Source organism: Danio rerio, chromosome 21, assembly GCF_052040795.2.
Source record: "Danio rerio strain M-AB ecotype USA chromosome 21, GRCz13ab, whole genome shotgun sequence".
NCBI lineage: Eukaryota > Metazoa > Chordata > Actinopteri > Cypriniformes > Danionidae > Danio > Danio rerio.
Window position 1 is genome coordinate 34,242,449 of NC_141041.1, and position 15,006 is coordinate 34,257,454.

General features: G+C 35.2%; 1 protein-coding gene across 1 annotated transcript in view; it reads left to right on the forward strand.

The window, feature by feature from the left end:
- The window catches only part of wu:fj42b12, a 38,079-nt gene that overhangs the window by 1,523 nt on the left and 21,550 nt on the right, over positions 1 to 15,006 (forward strand). The window contains 7 exon segments of the mRNA NM_001366697.1: positions 3,778 to 3,920; positions 5,977 to 6,052; positions 6,143 to 6,245; positions 6,376 to 6,469; positions 9,028 to 9,139; positions 10,228 to 10,334; positions 11,300 to 11,341. Coding sequence (NP_001353626.1) covers positions 3,778 to 3,920; positions 5,977 to 6,052; positions 6,143 to 6,245; positions 6,376 to 6,469; positions 9,028 to 9,139; positions 10,228 to 10,334; positions 11,300 to 11,341 — 677 coding nt within the window.

The window sequence follows — 15,006 nt, forward strand, 5'->3', positions numbered from 1 at the left end:
GTCTAATGGGGAAAGCCACCCTGAATGCAGTATAATACTTTTATTTACTGCACTCTATCTTTAAATGTCAGTGGATGTCATTTATAGTCTATTTTTAAAGGCCGTTTTTTTTTAATGACCTCCATAAGTCACTTCTGCAGCACTTACTTATACCAAATTGTGTATATTTTATGATTTATGGAGCTGATAAAATAAGATTCCTAAAATCCCCTTTGTTGAAATCTAACATGGCCCAAGAATTTTAGACCATTCAATATTTAGAATTTTTAAAGCAAAGAAGTGCATGCATTTTAGACATGGGTCGGTATAAGATTCTGATGGCATCATAACCTTGAGTAAAAATTAAACGGTTTGATGGTTTTGTGATTGTCTAAATCAAGGTTAATATTTATTTTGAGTGTAACTACTCCTTTAACTTCTAGATTATTTTAAAATGCTATATAAACAAACAGTAATTTTTTGGTGTCATTTATTGAATCGACATTCACAATGAGATACTATTCTAAAAGTCTTCTGAAAATCAAAGCAAAACAGAATATTTTTCAAAAATGCAATGTAACTTAAACAATATTAAATTAAAGACGACCAGAATGTCTCAAAGTTTAAAAGCTATAATAAACAACATTTATGCACAACATAAATTTATCCATGAAAACATGGAGAACTTTTAAACAAATGTTGTTGTAAGGATGTAAGGAAGACTATTAAACCATACTGCTAAATAGTTAATAAATGTTAATGTTTTAAACGTTTTTTAGATGGATTAGTTGGTTTTACTGATTGGCTACAGCTTTACATGGACAATTTTACAAAAATAAATTAAAACTTGTTTAAAAGTATTTAAGACCAACAACAGCATATTTCAGAGGCCTTAAATTGTATTTTTGAATTTTTGGACATTTTGAGACCCCGCAGGCGCAGACACCCTGAAAAAACGAAAAAGTTTCCCACCTTTAAACTCAATATATTTTATTTTGAGAAACATTTAAAATATTTTGAAGCAGTATGTCAGGCTGCTCTCTTCATCTTTACAATTTAAAATAGCATCTTTGGATAATTTTTTTCTGCTGGCGATACTGTTTTCCTAAAAAACTGAAAAAAAAAAGAGTAAATAAAAAAATCTCACACATACCTTAGGAACGGTGTAGCAGAAAAAGTTGGCGGTTTTAAAACCTTGACTTTTCCAAACCGCAGTATACCTTGAAAACAGTTATCCTCCCATGCCTAATGCGTATAACACATATATAATCATACAAATATATATAAAAAAAATTATAATTAGCCAATATAAACAACATTATAGAAATCGTATAATACCAAATATGTTCTTAATGTAACTGGGTGATAATTATAAGATGTTTTTACACTATTAATCTGCAGGGTCTTGCCTTATGAATAAGACTTTTGTCAAAAGAACACACTAATCTCAATAGGGTTAGCGGATTAACTGATTTTATTTATTCATTTATTTAATTAATTAATTTATCGAATGTGAGCTTTGGCAGAATTCATCTCGTATGGGTTTTGAAACATTGCACACAATTTTAGGATTCACTTTTGTATTCTGTGCAGGTCAAAAACAAGTAACATCACTATTAATAACTAAAGCGTAAAGTTGATTAATGTAGCTGGTTATCAATTGAGCTGTCAGTTAATGAGTCCGGAGCAGATGTCCTGTGGGGGACATAAAGAAAGCAGCCTGCAGATCTAATAAACTGCCAGGCTCATCCACAGTAATAAAGGTAGCAGGTGTTCGCGGAATATGTGCTAGCATTCACCGACACAGTGAATATTATCTGTTAATTAGTGAGAAATCAAGTGTAACTTTTGAGTAACTGCTATTCAAAGCAATGTCATGTCTGATAAGAGACCGGAATCATTTCGGATTGTTCTCTCACAGTGAAACTGCACAGTTTAGCTTAATATAATGGTAAGCCACTGAAGTAGACAACTGATAAGCATTATAATTCATTTCTAGATTAATGGAATGAAATATGTTTTGCTTTTTTGTCATTATTGACTCACTGTCACATGGTTCCAATGATAAACACTTTTGTCCATATTATTAATCAAATCTGAAACACTTCTGTTCCTATACTAAAATATATACACTCTACAAAACATGCGTAAGAGGATACAAAAAATATCTACATACAATAAATTCTGAGGAGACATGACAGCTGAAATTACAAACTATAGCTTTTCATTTAGGCTTTTATTCACATAAACATTAATCGGTGAACATAAACAGATGCTCATCCAAACCTGCCTGACACGCAAGAATGAACTTCATTGGTTCTTGCGTATCAAGCAAGCATGGCTAAGCTTCTCTGATCAGAAGTGAATGCTGTGAACATTGTTTGGCGATCTAGTTTTATAAGTGAATAAAAGCTTTTGTTTAGTCTATGTTGTTTTTGGAAATGTCTTGGGCAGTGTTTCTCAACCACGTTCCTGTAGGACCACCAGCACTGCATATTTACCATGTCTCCTTAAACATACACAACTGATTCAGCTCATCAGCCTATTAGCAGGGAATGAAAGACCTGTAATGGTTGTGACAGACAAAGGAGAGATCTAAAACATGCAGTGTTGGTAGACCCCCAGGAATGTGGTTGAGAAACACTAGTCTTGGATGAAGAGACTTTCAGTGGAGAGACATAAATCTCTCAGATTTGATTAAAGATATCTTTATTTGAACAGTCTTTTTTAATGGATTTGGAACAACGTAAGGGTGAGTAAACAATTTCCAAATGGGGAATAGATTCTCATTTAGATTTTATACCCACCATGTAGCCTGAAATATGTGAATGCCTTAACAAAAACAACATTTTATTTTAAAACCCTTTGCTTTTAACTGTGTAAGTCCTTCCTAACTGCTCATATCTTTCTGGAAAGACAGATGTTCTAATAGGGAGGCCGGGATTTGCTAAGAAGTGAATCTCTGGCTCACTGTCAACTTTCTGATTAATAGTTTTTAAGAAATGCTTAAAGTGGTTCAGGTCTGGGTTTTGTGCAGGCCATTTACAAAATCATTATGTTATGGATTTCACATTAATAAACCCCTACATTTTTTAATGACCCATATACATTTGAATACATAACATATACAAACATTTTATTAGGAGCACAAACCACTTAAATATTCACAGTTTCTCTGGGTTATGACATGTAGTTATGTGTTTAAGTATTCTGTAAACTACTCATTCAATTTCTTTAAATTCTCAATTTTTAAAATAAAATTGCAGTCATTTAAAGCATTGTTTTTTGACGTAACTAAAATGTGCCATGTTTTTAGATAGTTTGTATTCATTTTGTGTTGTGTTCAACACAAATCCAGGGTTTTAACTTTAGAAGAGTGAAGAACTCAATATTTGGTGAAATTATCTTTTTTCAATCAAGTTGTGAGTTCCTTAAAAACATAATATTAACCCAAATCACAGTTTTTGCTAAATTACCAGAGATTAGAACAGTTTGGTTATAAAAAGCCATTTCGAAACATGTTTTTTAAAAGTTTAAAATGCTGCTGACATGTATAGTAAATTTTGCTACTTAATATTTTGTGGAAACAGGATACTTTTTGATTCTTGGAGGAATATAAGCATATATAATGTGAAAACTTTACTATTTGATCAATTAAATGCTACCTAGCTAGCGAAACTGCCAATTACTTTTCAAAAGATCTTCTTGATGAAAAACCAAGTTTGTATGTCATCCAGTAAAGTAGTCCACTAATCATCCTGCATCATGTACAGTCATCACTTTTGCTCCTGTCCACAGATCTAATGCACTGCACCAATGATGTGAACGTGAATATACCTCACTTGGCTGACACATTGTTTGAGAGGACAGCAAATCAAAGCTGGGTGGTGGTCTTTAAAGCTCTCATAACTACACACCACCTCATGATGTACGGCAATGAGGTAAGAGTAGCCAACTAAATTCTTGTTGTTCTTGTCAGTTCCTCAGTGGACCGTATTATGTCACAAAATCAATGTAGAAGTACTTGCAGGTTCATTCTGGCAGGTTTGTTTTGAAAAGTTAAATCTTTTTCTAGATGTGAAACATAACATTTATGGGTTTATGTATTTTAGGAAGGTATTTATTTGGTTAGCTTGACAAGGCCATATGTTGAAGCTGACTACTGTTGAAGCTTCTTTTTAAATAATAAAAAATACATTCACCTTGAGATTTCAAGCTACAACCATAAGACTTTTTAAGGGGTCAAATCATTTGAACATTTAAATCTTACAGAATATTTAACCTGCATCCACAGTTCAATACCTTCAGAGAGATTCATCTGTCTAATTGTCCAGCTAACTACCACAAGCCTAGCCTTGGACATAGGCTACTAAAAACAGCCTAATTCATGCTAACAATGCTAGAAAACTCACTAGCAGTGTGTTAATATTTATGAAATGTTAATTTGTTATCAATGTGCTAATCTATACATCTATACATGTTAGCAACATGTTAATTCATACTAGCAATGTGTTAATAGAATGTTGCTAACATGCTAATTCATATTTAAAATGTCAACCATGTTAGAAACATGCTAATTAAGTAATGATAATTATCAAAATTATGTTAAAAACATGCTTAAAATTGTTAAAGTGTGTAAGTCTCGTGGTAAAATATGATAAAAACACACTAGCAGTGGGTTATTTCATGTTTATGAAATATTAATTTGTTATCAGTGTGCTAATCTCTAAAACTGAACATTAACAACATGCTAACTTGTGCTAACAATGTTAAAAGATACTAGAAACAAGTTAGCATCATGTTAATTCATGCTAGCAATGTGTAATATAACATGTTGTTTACATACTAATTAATTGTAACAATAGGTTAACCATGTTAGAAACATGGGCTGCGTCCGAAATCGCCTACAACTCAGTAGGTACTGCATTTGAATTTAAATGTAAAAGTATGTTTAATACACTATGAATGTGAGCAGTATGAACGGAACTTGGATGTACTGCATCCACCATTTTGTCATGATCACATGAGTCACTTCACTCTCGTTCATCAATTCTCTCGTGGTGCACCATGGGATAGCGCAGCATGCATCAGATGTGCACTTCAGAGTCTCGCCGAAAGTAGTAGGTCATCAGAGTACTTCTCGCATATTGTTTTTCGAATTCTATAAATTTAGACATTTTACTCGATGGAGCTGTGCAATCAATTGAAATCAAATCGCAATCATAGTTTCAAACATTGCGATTATTAAATCGCAAGAGGCTGCATATGTATGTATATACATATATAAATAAGGTATAACGTCTGAGGTGAAGTGCTTCAAAACCAGTCTGCTATGCTTCAGATAATTAAACATGCTAGACTTTCTGCGAAGAATTGTTGCCACGGCTCTCAGATTATTGAGCTGAAGCTTGACCTGAATTAAAATCAGCTTGAAACTTAAATTAAATCAAAAATCAAATCGCAATATGTGTCAAAAAAATAAATAAATCGCAATTAGATATTTTCCCCAAATCGCACAGCCCTACTACTCGACTCCCGTACTGTTTTCAGCTTACTATATAGTATGGAAGTATGTAATTTCAGGCGCAGCCATCCTAATTAAGAAATTAATAAATTTTGAAACATGTTAGAAACATAAGCTAGCAAAATGCTAAAACATGTAAACCATGTGGTAAAACATGCTCGAAACATTAATTTTCATAAATTTTCTGATTATTTCCCAGAGATGGGTTGCAGCTGAAAGGGCATCCGCTGTGTTAAAATGTGCTGGATAAGTTGGCGGTTCATTCCGCTGTGGCGACCCCGGATTAATCTAAACCGAAAAGAAAATGAATGAATGAATTTTCTGATTAGTAAAACCCCCAAACAAAGAAGTTTAAAATTTAAAGTCTGTATTTGTCAAGTTTGTCATGAAACTTCACTTCTTCTTTTTCTTCTCTGTGTGCTTTACTGACCACTCTGCACTTGTTTGTTTGTCCTTTACATTTGATCATCTAGAGGTTTATCCAGTACCTTGCATCAAGAAGCACACTCTTTAACTTGAATAATTTCGTAGATAAAGGCGCATTACAAGGTATGTTTACCCTGAATAATGAATAAGATTTGTGCAGCATGCGAAGCTGTAAAGGGTCTAAAGACTTGTACTGTTGAACATCTCTTCTAGGTTATGATATGTCCATCTACATTAGACGCTACAGCAGGTATCTGACCGAAAGGGCTCTGTCCTACAGACTCGTCGCAGCTGATTTCACCAAGATGAAGAGAGGGTGAGACGTGTGCTCTGGTGAAATGTCCCATAATCAAGTGGCCACATTACAGAACAGCATCTTTTGAAGGTGTAGACTGTTTGGGTTGAGCTATGTTTAACCTCTCCTTGTCATGAAATGTTATGCACAGGACTGATGGAGTGATGCGCACCATGAGCATAGAGAAGCTGATGAAGACTCTACCTATCACTCAGAATCAGCTCGATGCCCTTTTGGACTTTGAGGTATGCAAGATAAGATTATTTGTGAATAAAACAATTACAGTGAAGTGTTTCCTGCTGGGGCGACACGGTGGCTCAGTGGTTAGCACTGAGGCCTCATAGCAAGAAGGTTGCTGTTTCGAGATTAAAAAAACACATATATATGATATTAGAATAGTGTTAGCTTTTGTAAGTGATATGTTTTAGAATAGATTATGTAATGTTCAACTTCTCAATAATATTAGTAAAGCAAACGCAGGCCCTATATGTGCCATTCACGTATATTTCAGTTAATATGGAAAGCGAGAGCATGTTTATACCAAATCTAATATTGGGTTTTATTTTAAATGCGTGTCCGTGTAAAACAATATAATTTACATAAAGAATTTATAGGGTTCTTCTCTAAAAAAGTAGTTACTCAATCCTGTTTAGAGCATCATTATGGGTGTTTTAAGGTGGTTCAAGTGATGGATCTGCGACAAAGAAACTACGGGTTTTGGGAAACACTTGCCACTATATCTTTCTTTTTCCAAACGATGCATCGTACTATGATAGTTCAGCCGCTAGTTACGTCGTTGTTTAGGAAACGCACCTCTGTTTACTAACATACATTTTCTCGCACAAAATGTTAAGAGCCTATAGAGGGACTGTTTATGTTTATCCTCGATAGAATTACATTGTATTTCAAGCAACATACTCAAAGGGTCACAAACAATTTCAATGGCCAAAACCTGTTGTTTTTTAAATGTGTGTCTCTGTGAAGGGGAAACATGAGCTCTGTGTATTTAGTTTGATTTTATTACATGTACTCAAAGATTTTGCATTCATCCAGGCATCCTCCCATTCATCCCCCGGGTAACATGTTCTAATCATTCCGTTGTGATTATATGCATCAAAGGATTAAGTGGTATTATTGTATGTAATATAATATAATTGTACATGTATAATTATAATGAGTATTTGACTCTAAACATTGTGCAGTTTTATCTCACTTTATTTTGTAAATTGTGTTCATGTGAGATGCACATTATGCATATGTCATTATATAAAACTATTATTGCTGTTTACAGTTCATTATTTATTTACATAGTGCTTTCTGTTTATTATTTTTCTGTGTAATCTACTTTTATAAACATTCAGTGGTGTCCAAAGTCATTAACACTTGTCATATTTGACGTTTTCAGTTGAATTGGCTTCTACAATAACCACAAAATAAACAAATGAAATCTACAAAGTCAACATTATGCTAGGAACACAGGAGTATTTCACGTGCTGCTGTAATTGCTGCAAAATGTGGACATACCAGATATTAAAGTTTAAAAAGGATAAAATCTCTATTTTGCCCACCAGATGTTTGACCCCCCCTTTATTTTTCATTACCCTTTATTTAATTTACAAAAGTACAAGGAAAATATCTTTTCACCATCAGAATAAACTAGCTGCATCTCACTCCAAAATTGTTGTAACAGAGGCTAAATAAAGTAAAAAACACACCACAATTAGCAGATGAACAAGAGATTTACTGTATGTTTGGCTATGAAATTATACAAAAGAGGTTTGTCACTGAAACACCGGACATCTTTTCATTGTACTTGTCTAATCTACTTCTGTGTAATCTACTTTTTTTAAACGTTCAGTGGTGTCCAAAACTATTAGCTCTTGTCATATTTGACGTTTTAAGTTGTTATTGTTGAATTACCTATTATAATACCCAGAAATGAATAAATGTGGTGGTGCAGTGGGTTGCACGTTCGCCTCACAGCAAGAAGGTTGCTGGTTCGAGCCTAGGCTGGGTCAGTTGGCATTTCTGTCTGGAGTTTGCATATTCTCCCCGTGTTCGCATGTGTTTCCACCAGGTGCTCTGGTTTGCCCCACAAGTCCGAAGACATGTGGTACAAATAAATTGGGTATGCTAAAATTGATCATAGTGTATGAGTGTGTGTGAGTGTGTATTGTTTCCCAGTGATGGGTTGCAGCTGGAAGGGCATCCGCTGCGTAAAACATATGCTGGATAAGTTGGCGGTTCATTCCACTGTGGCGACCCCAGATTAATAAATGGACTAAGCTGAAAAAGAAAATGAGTGAATGATTGAATGAAATCTACAAGGTCAGCATTATGCTCTATAAACCAAAGAAACGAGCCAACACAAGGAGATTTGAGTAATTTTTCTTACCAATCATCAGTATTTCATGTGCTGCTGTAATTGCTGCAAAATATGAACATATTAGATATCAAATTGAATCAAATCTATTTTTGCCCACCAGATATATATATAAAAAACGCATGATTAATGTATCTTTATTATGTTTACTCTTGTTTGAATTTATACCAGTGTGCTTTTACACCAAACCCCTCCTGAAGAAAACAGAAATGTTCAATTAGATTTAAACCCTTTGAATTACTGAGATACTTGCAGCTTCCCTTTAAGTTTCACTTCAGATCTAGCCGACATCAGTAGGTGTTTGAAGGCCCGATATTGCTTGATGATTTATAGATGCCTTGTAGGAATGCAGAAATCTTGCTAGTTGATATTTAAAGGGTGCAGTTTTGATAACATTTGTGACTTTGCTCTTTCCTGTAGGCCAGCTCTACTGAACTGACCAATGGAGTGATCAATTGTGCCTTCACGCTGCTCTTCAAGGACTCGATCCGCATCTTTGCTGCTTACAATGAGGGAGTCATTAATCTGCTAGGTAAAGCTTCAAAAGTTCAAAGTGCAAAAATAAAACACAGAAAATCAAGAATCTGCCAAATGTTGTCATTTTTTACTCACCCTCATTCAAAGTCCAGGAACCAAAAAATATCCTCAAAACAGACCATATACCTTCATGGTTTCAATCAGAATATTAATAGTCCGCAAAAACAATTCATATTAAACAAAAATGATGACTTTATTCAACAGTTTCTTCTCTTCAGTGTCGGTATATTGCGCACGTTTATGAGACATTTGTGCATGTTGACTGCTGACTTTTGTCAATTGAATAATGAGAATAAAAATTAAAGGGTTATTTCACCCAAAAATGTCATATAATTTACTTTATAAATTTGTATTTGTAAATTAGTAATATAAATCTAATATAAATTTGTTCATCTTTGAAACAAAATCAAGATACTTAAGATGAAATTCGAGAGCTCTTTAACCTCCATACACAGTAGGGCTCGTTGAAGGTCTAGAAAAGGAACCAGTGGTTCAATGAAAATATTATGAAATTAAAAAAATACTTCTCTGCATGCATAAAACGAAAATAATGACTTAATTTCAAAGTTTCTTCTTCTCAGAGTCAGAGTATATTGTGCACTTACATTTAGTTTTCTTGTCACATTTGCTTGCAAAAACAGTGCAAGGTTAAACGCGGACGCAGTGTGTGTAAACTTTGTAACGACATTTTGTGTGACTCATCGTTGCAGAAAGGCTTGAATTAACTCCACAACAAATACATCAAATAATCATTGGTGAAGTTCTTACAATAGTATTTCTCACAAACATTACATGACATCTGCTTCCTTCATGTCTGCCACTGTGCTGTTTATCTGACGAGGCGCAGATTGAGTCAGGGAGAACTAGCATTAAAGGCACAGGCAACAAAACCAGCTACATAGTGTTCAGAGCAGGAATTCCAATATTCTGGAAGGTTTAACAAATAATCTGATGGGTGTTTTGAGTTGAAACTTTCCAGACACATTCTGGAGACAAAAAGACTCATCTTGAATCTTGAAAAGGATTAAAATAGGTGTCCTTTAACATAACTCATCAAGTGCCTATGTGTTCTTCCCTCCATAGAGAAATATTTTAATATGAAGAAGAATCAATGCAAAGAGGCGCTGGAAATATACAAGAGGTTTCTCGTCAGGATGACCAAGCTCTCCGAGTTTCTCAAGGTGGCCGAGGTAAAACGTCTCCAGATTTATTCCGTGCATGGGATGGTCGGGCTCATCTTATTCAGGCCCCCTTTTTTGCTAAGTGTCCCTTCTTGCCTTTTGGTCCAAGAACCTGTATCAGAGGTCCTCCCCCCTCATGCTGCCTGTTCTGGTGCCTGCACTGCATGCCTTAGCAGAAAGTCTCTCTATCTATCTGTCCCTCTCAACAACAGCAAGAACAGAGCTATGACCACAGTCCTGTAAAGTGTCGTTTTGCAGTTTGGATACAGGCACAGTTGTTGAATAACTGTCGAGTAATTGATAAGATAATCTGAAATATGATCCTCACTTACTAAACTAGATGTTTTTTTGACAACTGTGCCAGTGTGTGATGGTTGGATTTAGCCGTTTATATTTTGTTCATTATTTTGAGGACTATATTTGGGGTAAAGAAATGCTAAGCACATCCTTCTTGAGTTTTGTTTTCTATCCTTTTTGATTTTTGCTTTCTGGCTGAATAATATGACTCTTCAGGAAAAGGGTGAAGTGCTATCCAAAAACTGACTAAAGTTGACTTTAAGAGCACATTTCTTTCTTTGTATAACAATGTGTGTATGCCATTTGTTTTTCTTGTCTTCTTTTCCAAAGTCAACATTAGTTGTGTGTTTCTTTTGGATGTTTCTCACCTAAGTCATGTTAAAAACCTCACCATTGACCTACTCAAGTGTCTTCTCATTGACCATCTCCACCAACCACCAACCTCAATGTCTGTGTGTCGTCCATAACCTCTCTCTTTCTCTCTCTCTCTCTCTTTGATTTTTTTGATTTCTTCATACACTGCATGGAGTAATGGCTCTTTTTCTTAATTCTTCTTTCTCCCTTCTCCACGTTGCCTCGTTTTATTTCTTTCCTTCTTTCTCTTTTTTACCGTTTGGTTTCACGTTTTGTTTTTCCGTTCTCCCTCCCTTCCTTTTTGTTTTTCTTTTGTGTCACAGCAAGTTGGAATTGATCAGGTTGACATCCCAGATCTCTCACAGGTTAGTGGTGCATTTCATCTCAGTTTCTCTCATGTGGCTTCACCCTGATCTCTCTCATTCACGCCTCACCCCATAGACCATCATCCTCCCTTCCCCCTCCCTGATTTTCTTTTGATTTCCCCCCTCATCTATCAGACTTTTAGGATAGGGGCCTCAAGAAACTTACTCCATACCCGCGCACTCCCAAGGAATCAGATGTGCTGTTTTGCATTTTCTGTTGTCGCCAGAGGTAAATGGGTACCTAAGCTAGTCTATTGTGAATTTGTTACAGGTGCTATCTCTGATAGCCGCTGCCTTGATTATGAACACATTTGATCAGTAATGAAAAGTCAATTAAGGTCTCATTAAAGCTTGCCCCCTCAAGCCACTATTTCTTACTGGCATAAACCCATGAGAAATTTGACTGCTTGTAATTTGAAAGCTGCGTTTTCACCGTCTCCGACACTCGCATATGACTTCATGAAATTGTGCTTCACTTTAATGGTAGCAGTGCTGGAGAAAATATGTCTTTTTTTAAATAATAATTAAAGAATAACGAATATAAGTGTTTATATTCATCCAAAACCACCAATTCTACATAGTGTGAAGGATTTTAGTAGGGCCCCATGATTTCCTAATGTAGTAAACTGCAGAATCCAGACATGAAATGGAATTATTTGTTGAGGAACACAGAATGTTTGGCTAAATTATTGCTGTTCATCTACTCAGATCTCAGTGTGAACTTGTGTTTGTGAATATCAGACAACAAACCGTGTTTTTTTTAGCATTTGGCATATTTATGAACTAACATTTTGGTTAAATTCCGAAAAAAAAAAACTGCTGTCAAATTCAATACCAATTATTTAGTTAATTGGAAATGCTTTTTGATCGCAGTGTTTCTCAACCACGTTCCTGGGGGACCACCAACACTGCATGTTTTAGATGTCTCCTTTGTCTGTCACACCCATTTAGGTCTTTCTGTCTCTGCTAATGAGCTGATGAATCAGGTGTGTTTGGTTAAGGAGACATGGAAAATGTGCCGAGCTGGTGGTCCTCCAGGAATGTGGTTGAGAAACACTAGGTGCGTTCCAAATGGCACACTATGCGGTATGCACTTACATATATATATATATATATATATATATATATATATATATATATATATATATATAGTGTCCCAAATGGAACACTAATGTTTTTTTACTAAGCAGAAATTCAAACCACTTCCCAGATGACGTTTGACGGTTGCCAAATTAGTAAAATAAATGGCTAAACTACCAAATATTACCTGCCTTGAGTACAACCACCTTCACCATCGAGAGGTGTTATAATCACTCTCATAGGAGAATTTTACTTTCACAATCCGAGTAATCCTACATCAATAACCAAAAGCTTCGCCCCTTCCACTACGTGAGCAAAGCAGTGGCTGTTGAGTGTGTGAAGTGTCCAACATTCCATACTTCAATTTACTGGTTGAATAAGTGCATCATCCAAGTATTTAAAGTGCCCTTATTCTTTCTTGAGTTTTCAGTGTGAACGCACAACTTACACTATTTATACTACAAAATGGTGCAGAATAGTACATAAGTATGTGATTTGGGATGCACTACTGCTATAGACGCATTAATACTAAAATTCTCAGCTGATTAGGTATATATCTGCTGATGCTGATTCAGACATTTTATCAATATATCAGTTCTGCTTTTGTAACATTGTTTAAAATACTTATAAATGACACAGATTTAAAAGAACTGTCATAAACAGGGAACGCCATACATCATATTAACATTAAAGGGCACCTATGATGAAAATCAACTTTTATAAGCTGTTTGGACAGAACTGTGTGTATAGTGTGTCCACAATCATTTTGTAGGGATTTAAATCCAACAAGTCTCTTTTTTAAAATTTCCTGATATTAAAATAGGACCCAAATCACAGTGATTTTGAGGCCCACCGCAACGTGTTATTGTCCAAAGAACATTTTTTTTTGTAAATAAACTGGGATTAAAATATTTGTTACAACGCTCTGTGAATTTTATAAGTTTAAAATGTTTTAAATCAGAGCATGTTTGTAATAAAGACTATTTATTATAAAGGCTAATATGTGTTTGTTGTGTATGTGTACTGCAAACGCCATTCGTGCGAGACTCATCATTTCAGAAAAGGCTTGATTAAACTCGACCACAAATATATGAAACAAACTAACTTGGTATTTTTGACTAATGAGCTGTTTATCAGCTTCATCCAAGTCTGTCACTGTGCTGTTTATCTGACACAATGCATTATGAAAATCAGACACGCACGTGGGTATGGTTGTTGGGAAAAAGCAGCTCAATTTATTTCAAGCCACAGGCTACAAAATCAGCTTCAACATATTCAGACACCAAAATGGCCAAATTCTGGAGGCTACAATAAGTAATCTGAGCTGAAACTTTACAGACACATTCTGGAGACGCTAAAGGCTTATCTTAAATCTTTTAAAAGGGGTAAAATAGGTGCCCTTTCACTAAATGTTAAAGATTAAGATTTCAATACTTTTTAATGTTATTAATTCATATGAACATTGGATTCTTAAAAATAAGAACTTCTCTCACCACAAACAAAAGTATAATCAGAGTAGCTGTATAAAAAAATTATGGAAGTTTCCCCTAGTTAAATGTAATAATCTCAACCAAATATAAAGTTATTTCTTTAAAAGACGTGCTCAGGATGAATTTAAAGTGTTTTTTTTCTTTTCTTTTGACTTTCATCCTCTGATAACTGGCAGTTTTTTTTAACAAACGATTCTTTAATAAAACACAGCAATTGATTATTGTCCAATTTATTGGTGCATATCTAATTTTAACCATCAAAATATCTGGGAAACAGTTATTCATAAAAGTTAAAACTGCAATTTAGAAAACAGGATATCATAGGGCCCTATTGAGAAACAAAATGTGTAAATCTCATCCTTATACTATTGGAATAAAATCCATCCATTGCATGTAGAGGTTAAAATATATTTACCCTCAACCAAAATTCAAAGTGAAAAATTGACACACAACTCCCATATGATCTTCCATTGGAAATGAGTGAAGTCCAGTCTGTGTCGTTTGTCGGAGACTGCGAAAAGGCGGCTTCTACACAGATTGATATATGGCTAAATGGTGCTTGTGCATCAATCTCTGCTACGTTGTACGTGGCCAGTTGGGCATTGCTAGGCTAAATAAAGACATCTCCCCACCTGTGAGCACTCACCTTTGCCATATATCTCTGTACTGGTAGGGTATTCTGCTTGGATAGCTTCTTGGGAAGAACAGTGAATGTGCACAACCTAAAAAAGAATGCCTCAAAACTGGAGCCGGGGACTAAACTCTGCCTGGCACCTCACGACGTTTGATAGTCAGCAACTCCAAATATAGACCTGCTTTTCCTGTGTTTTTAAACAATTCCGCCGGAGGTGCCCAGCCACTGACACTGTCCCCCCTTCAGTTTGCCACCCTTTGGCATATTTGACATTTTCATTTACATTGGACAGGGACTCCTGAAGGTGTTGGGCTGGCACACTACAGAGTGGTACTTCAACAAAAAACATTTTATTGGAAGGAGTGCCTTGTTTTCTTAAGCGGAAGCAGTATTCAGAAGGCCTGCGTTTGATTCTCAAGTACTCTGATCATTAGCGTCATTGATTAGGCTTCTTTTCATAA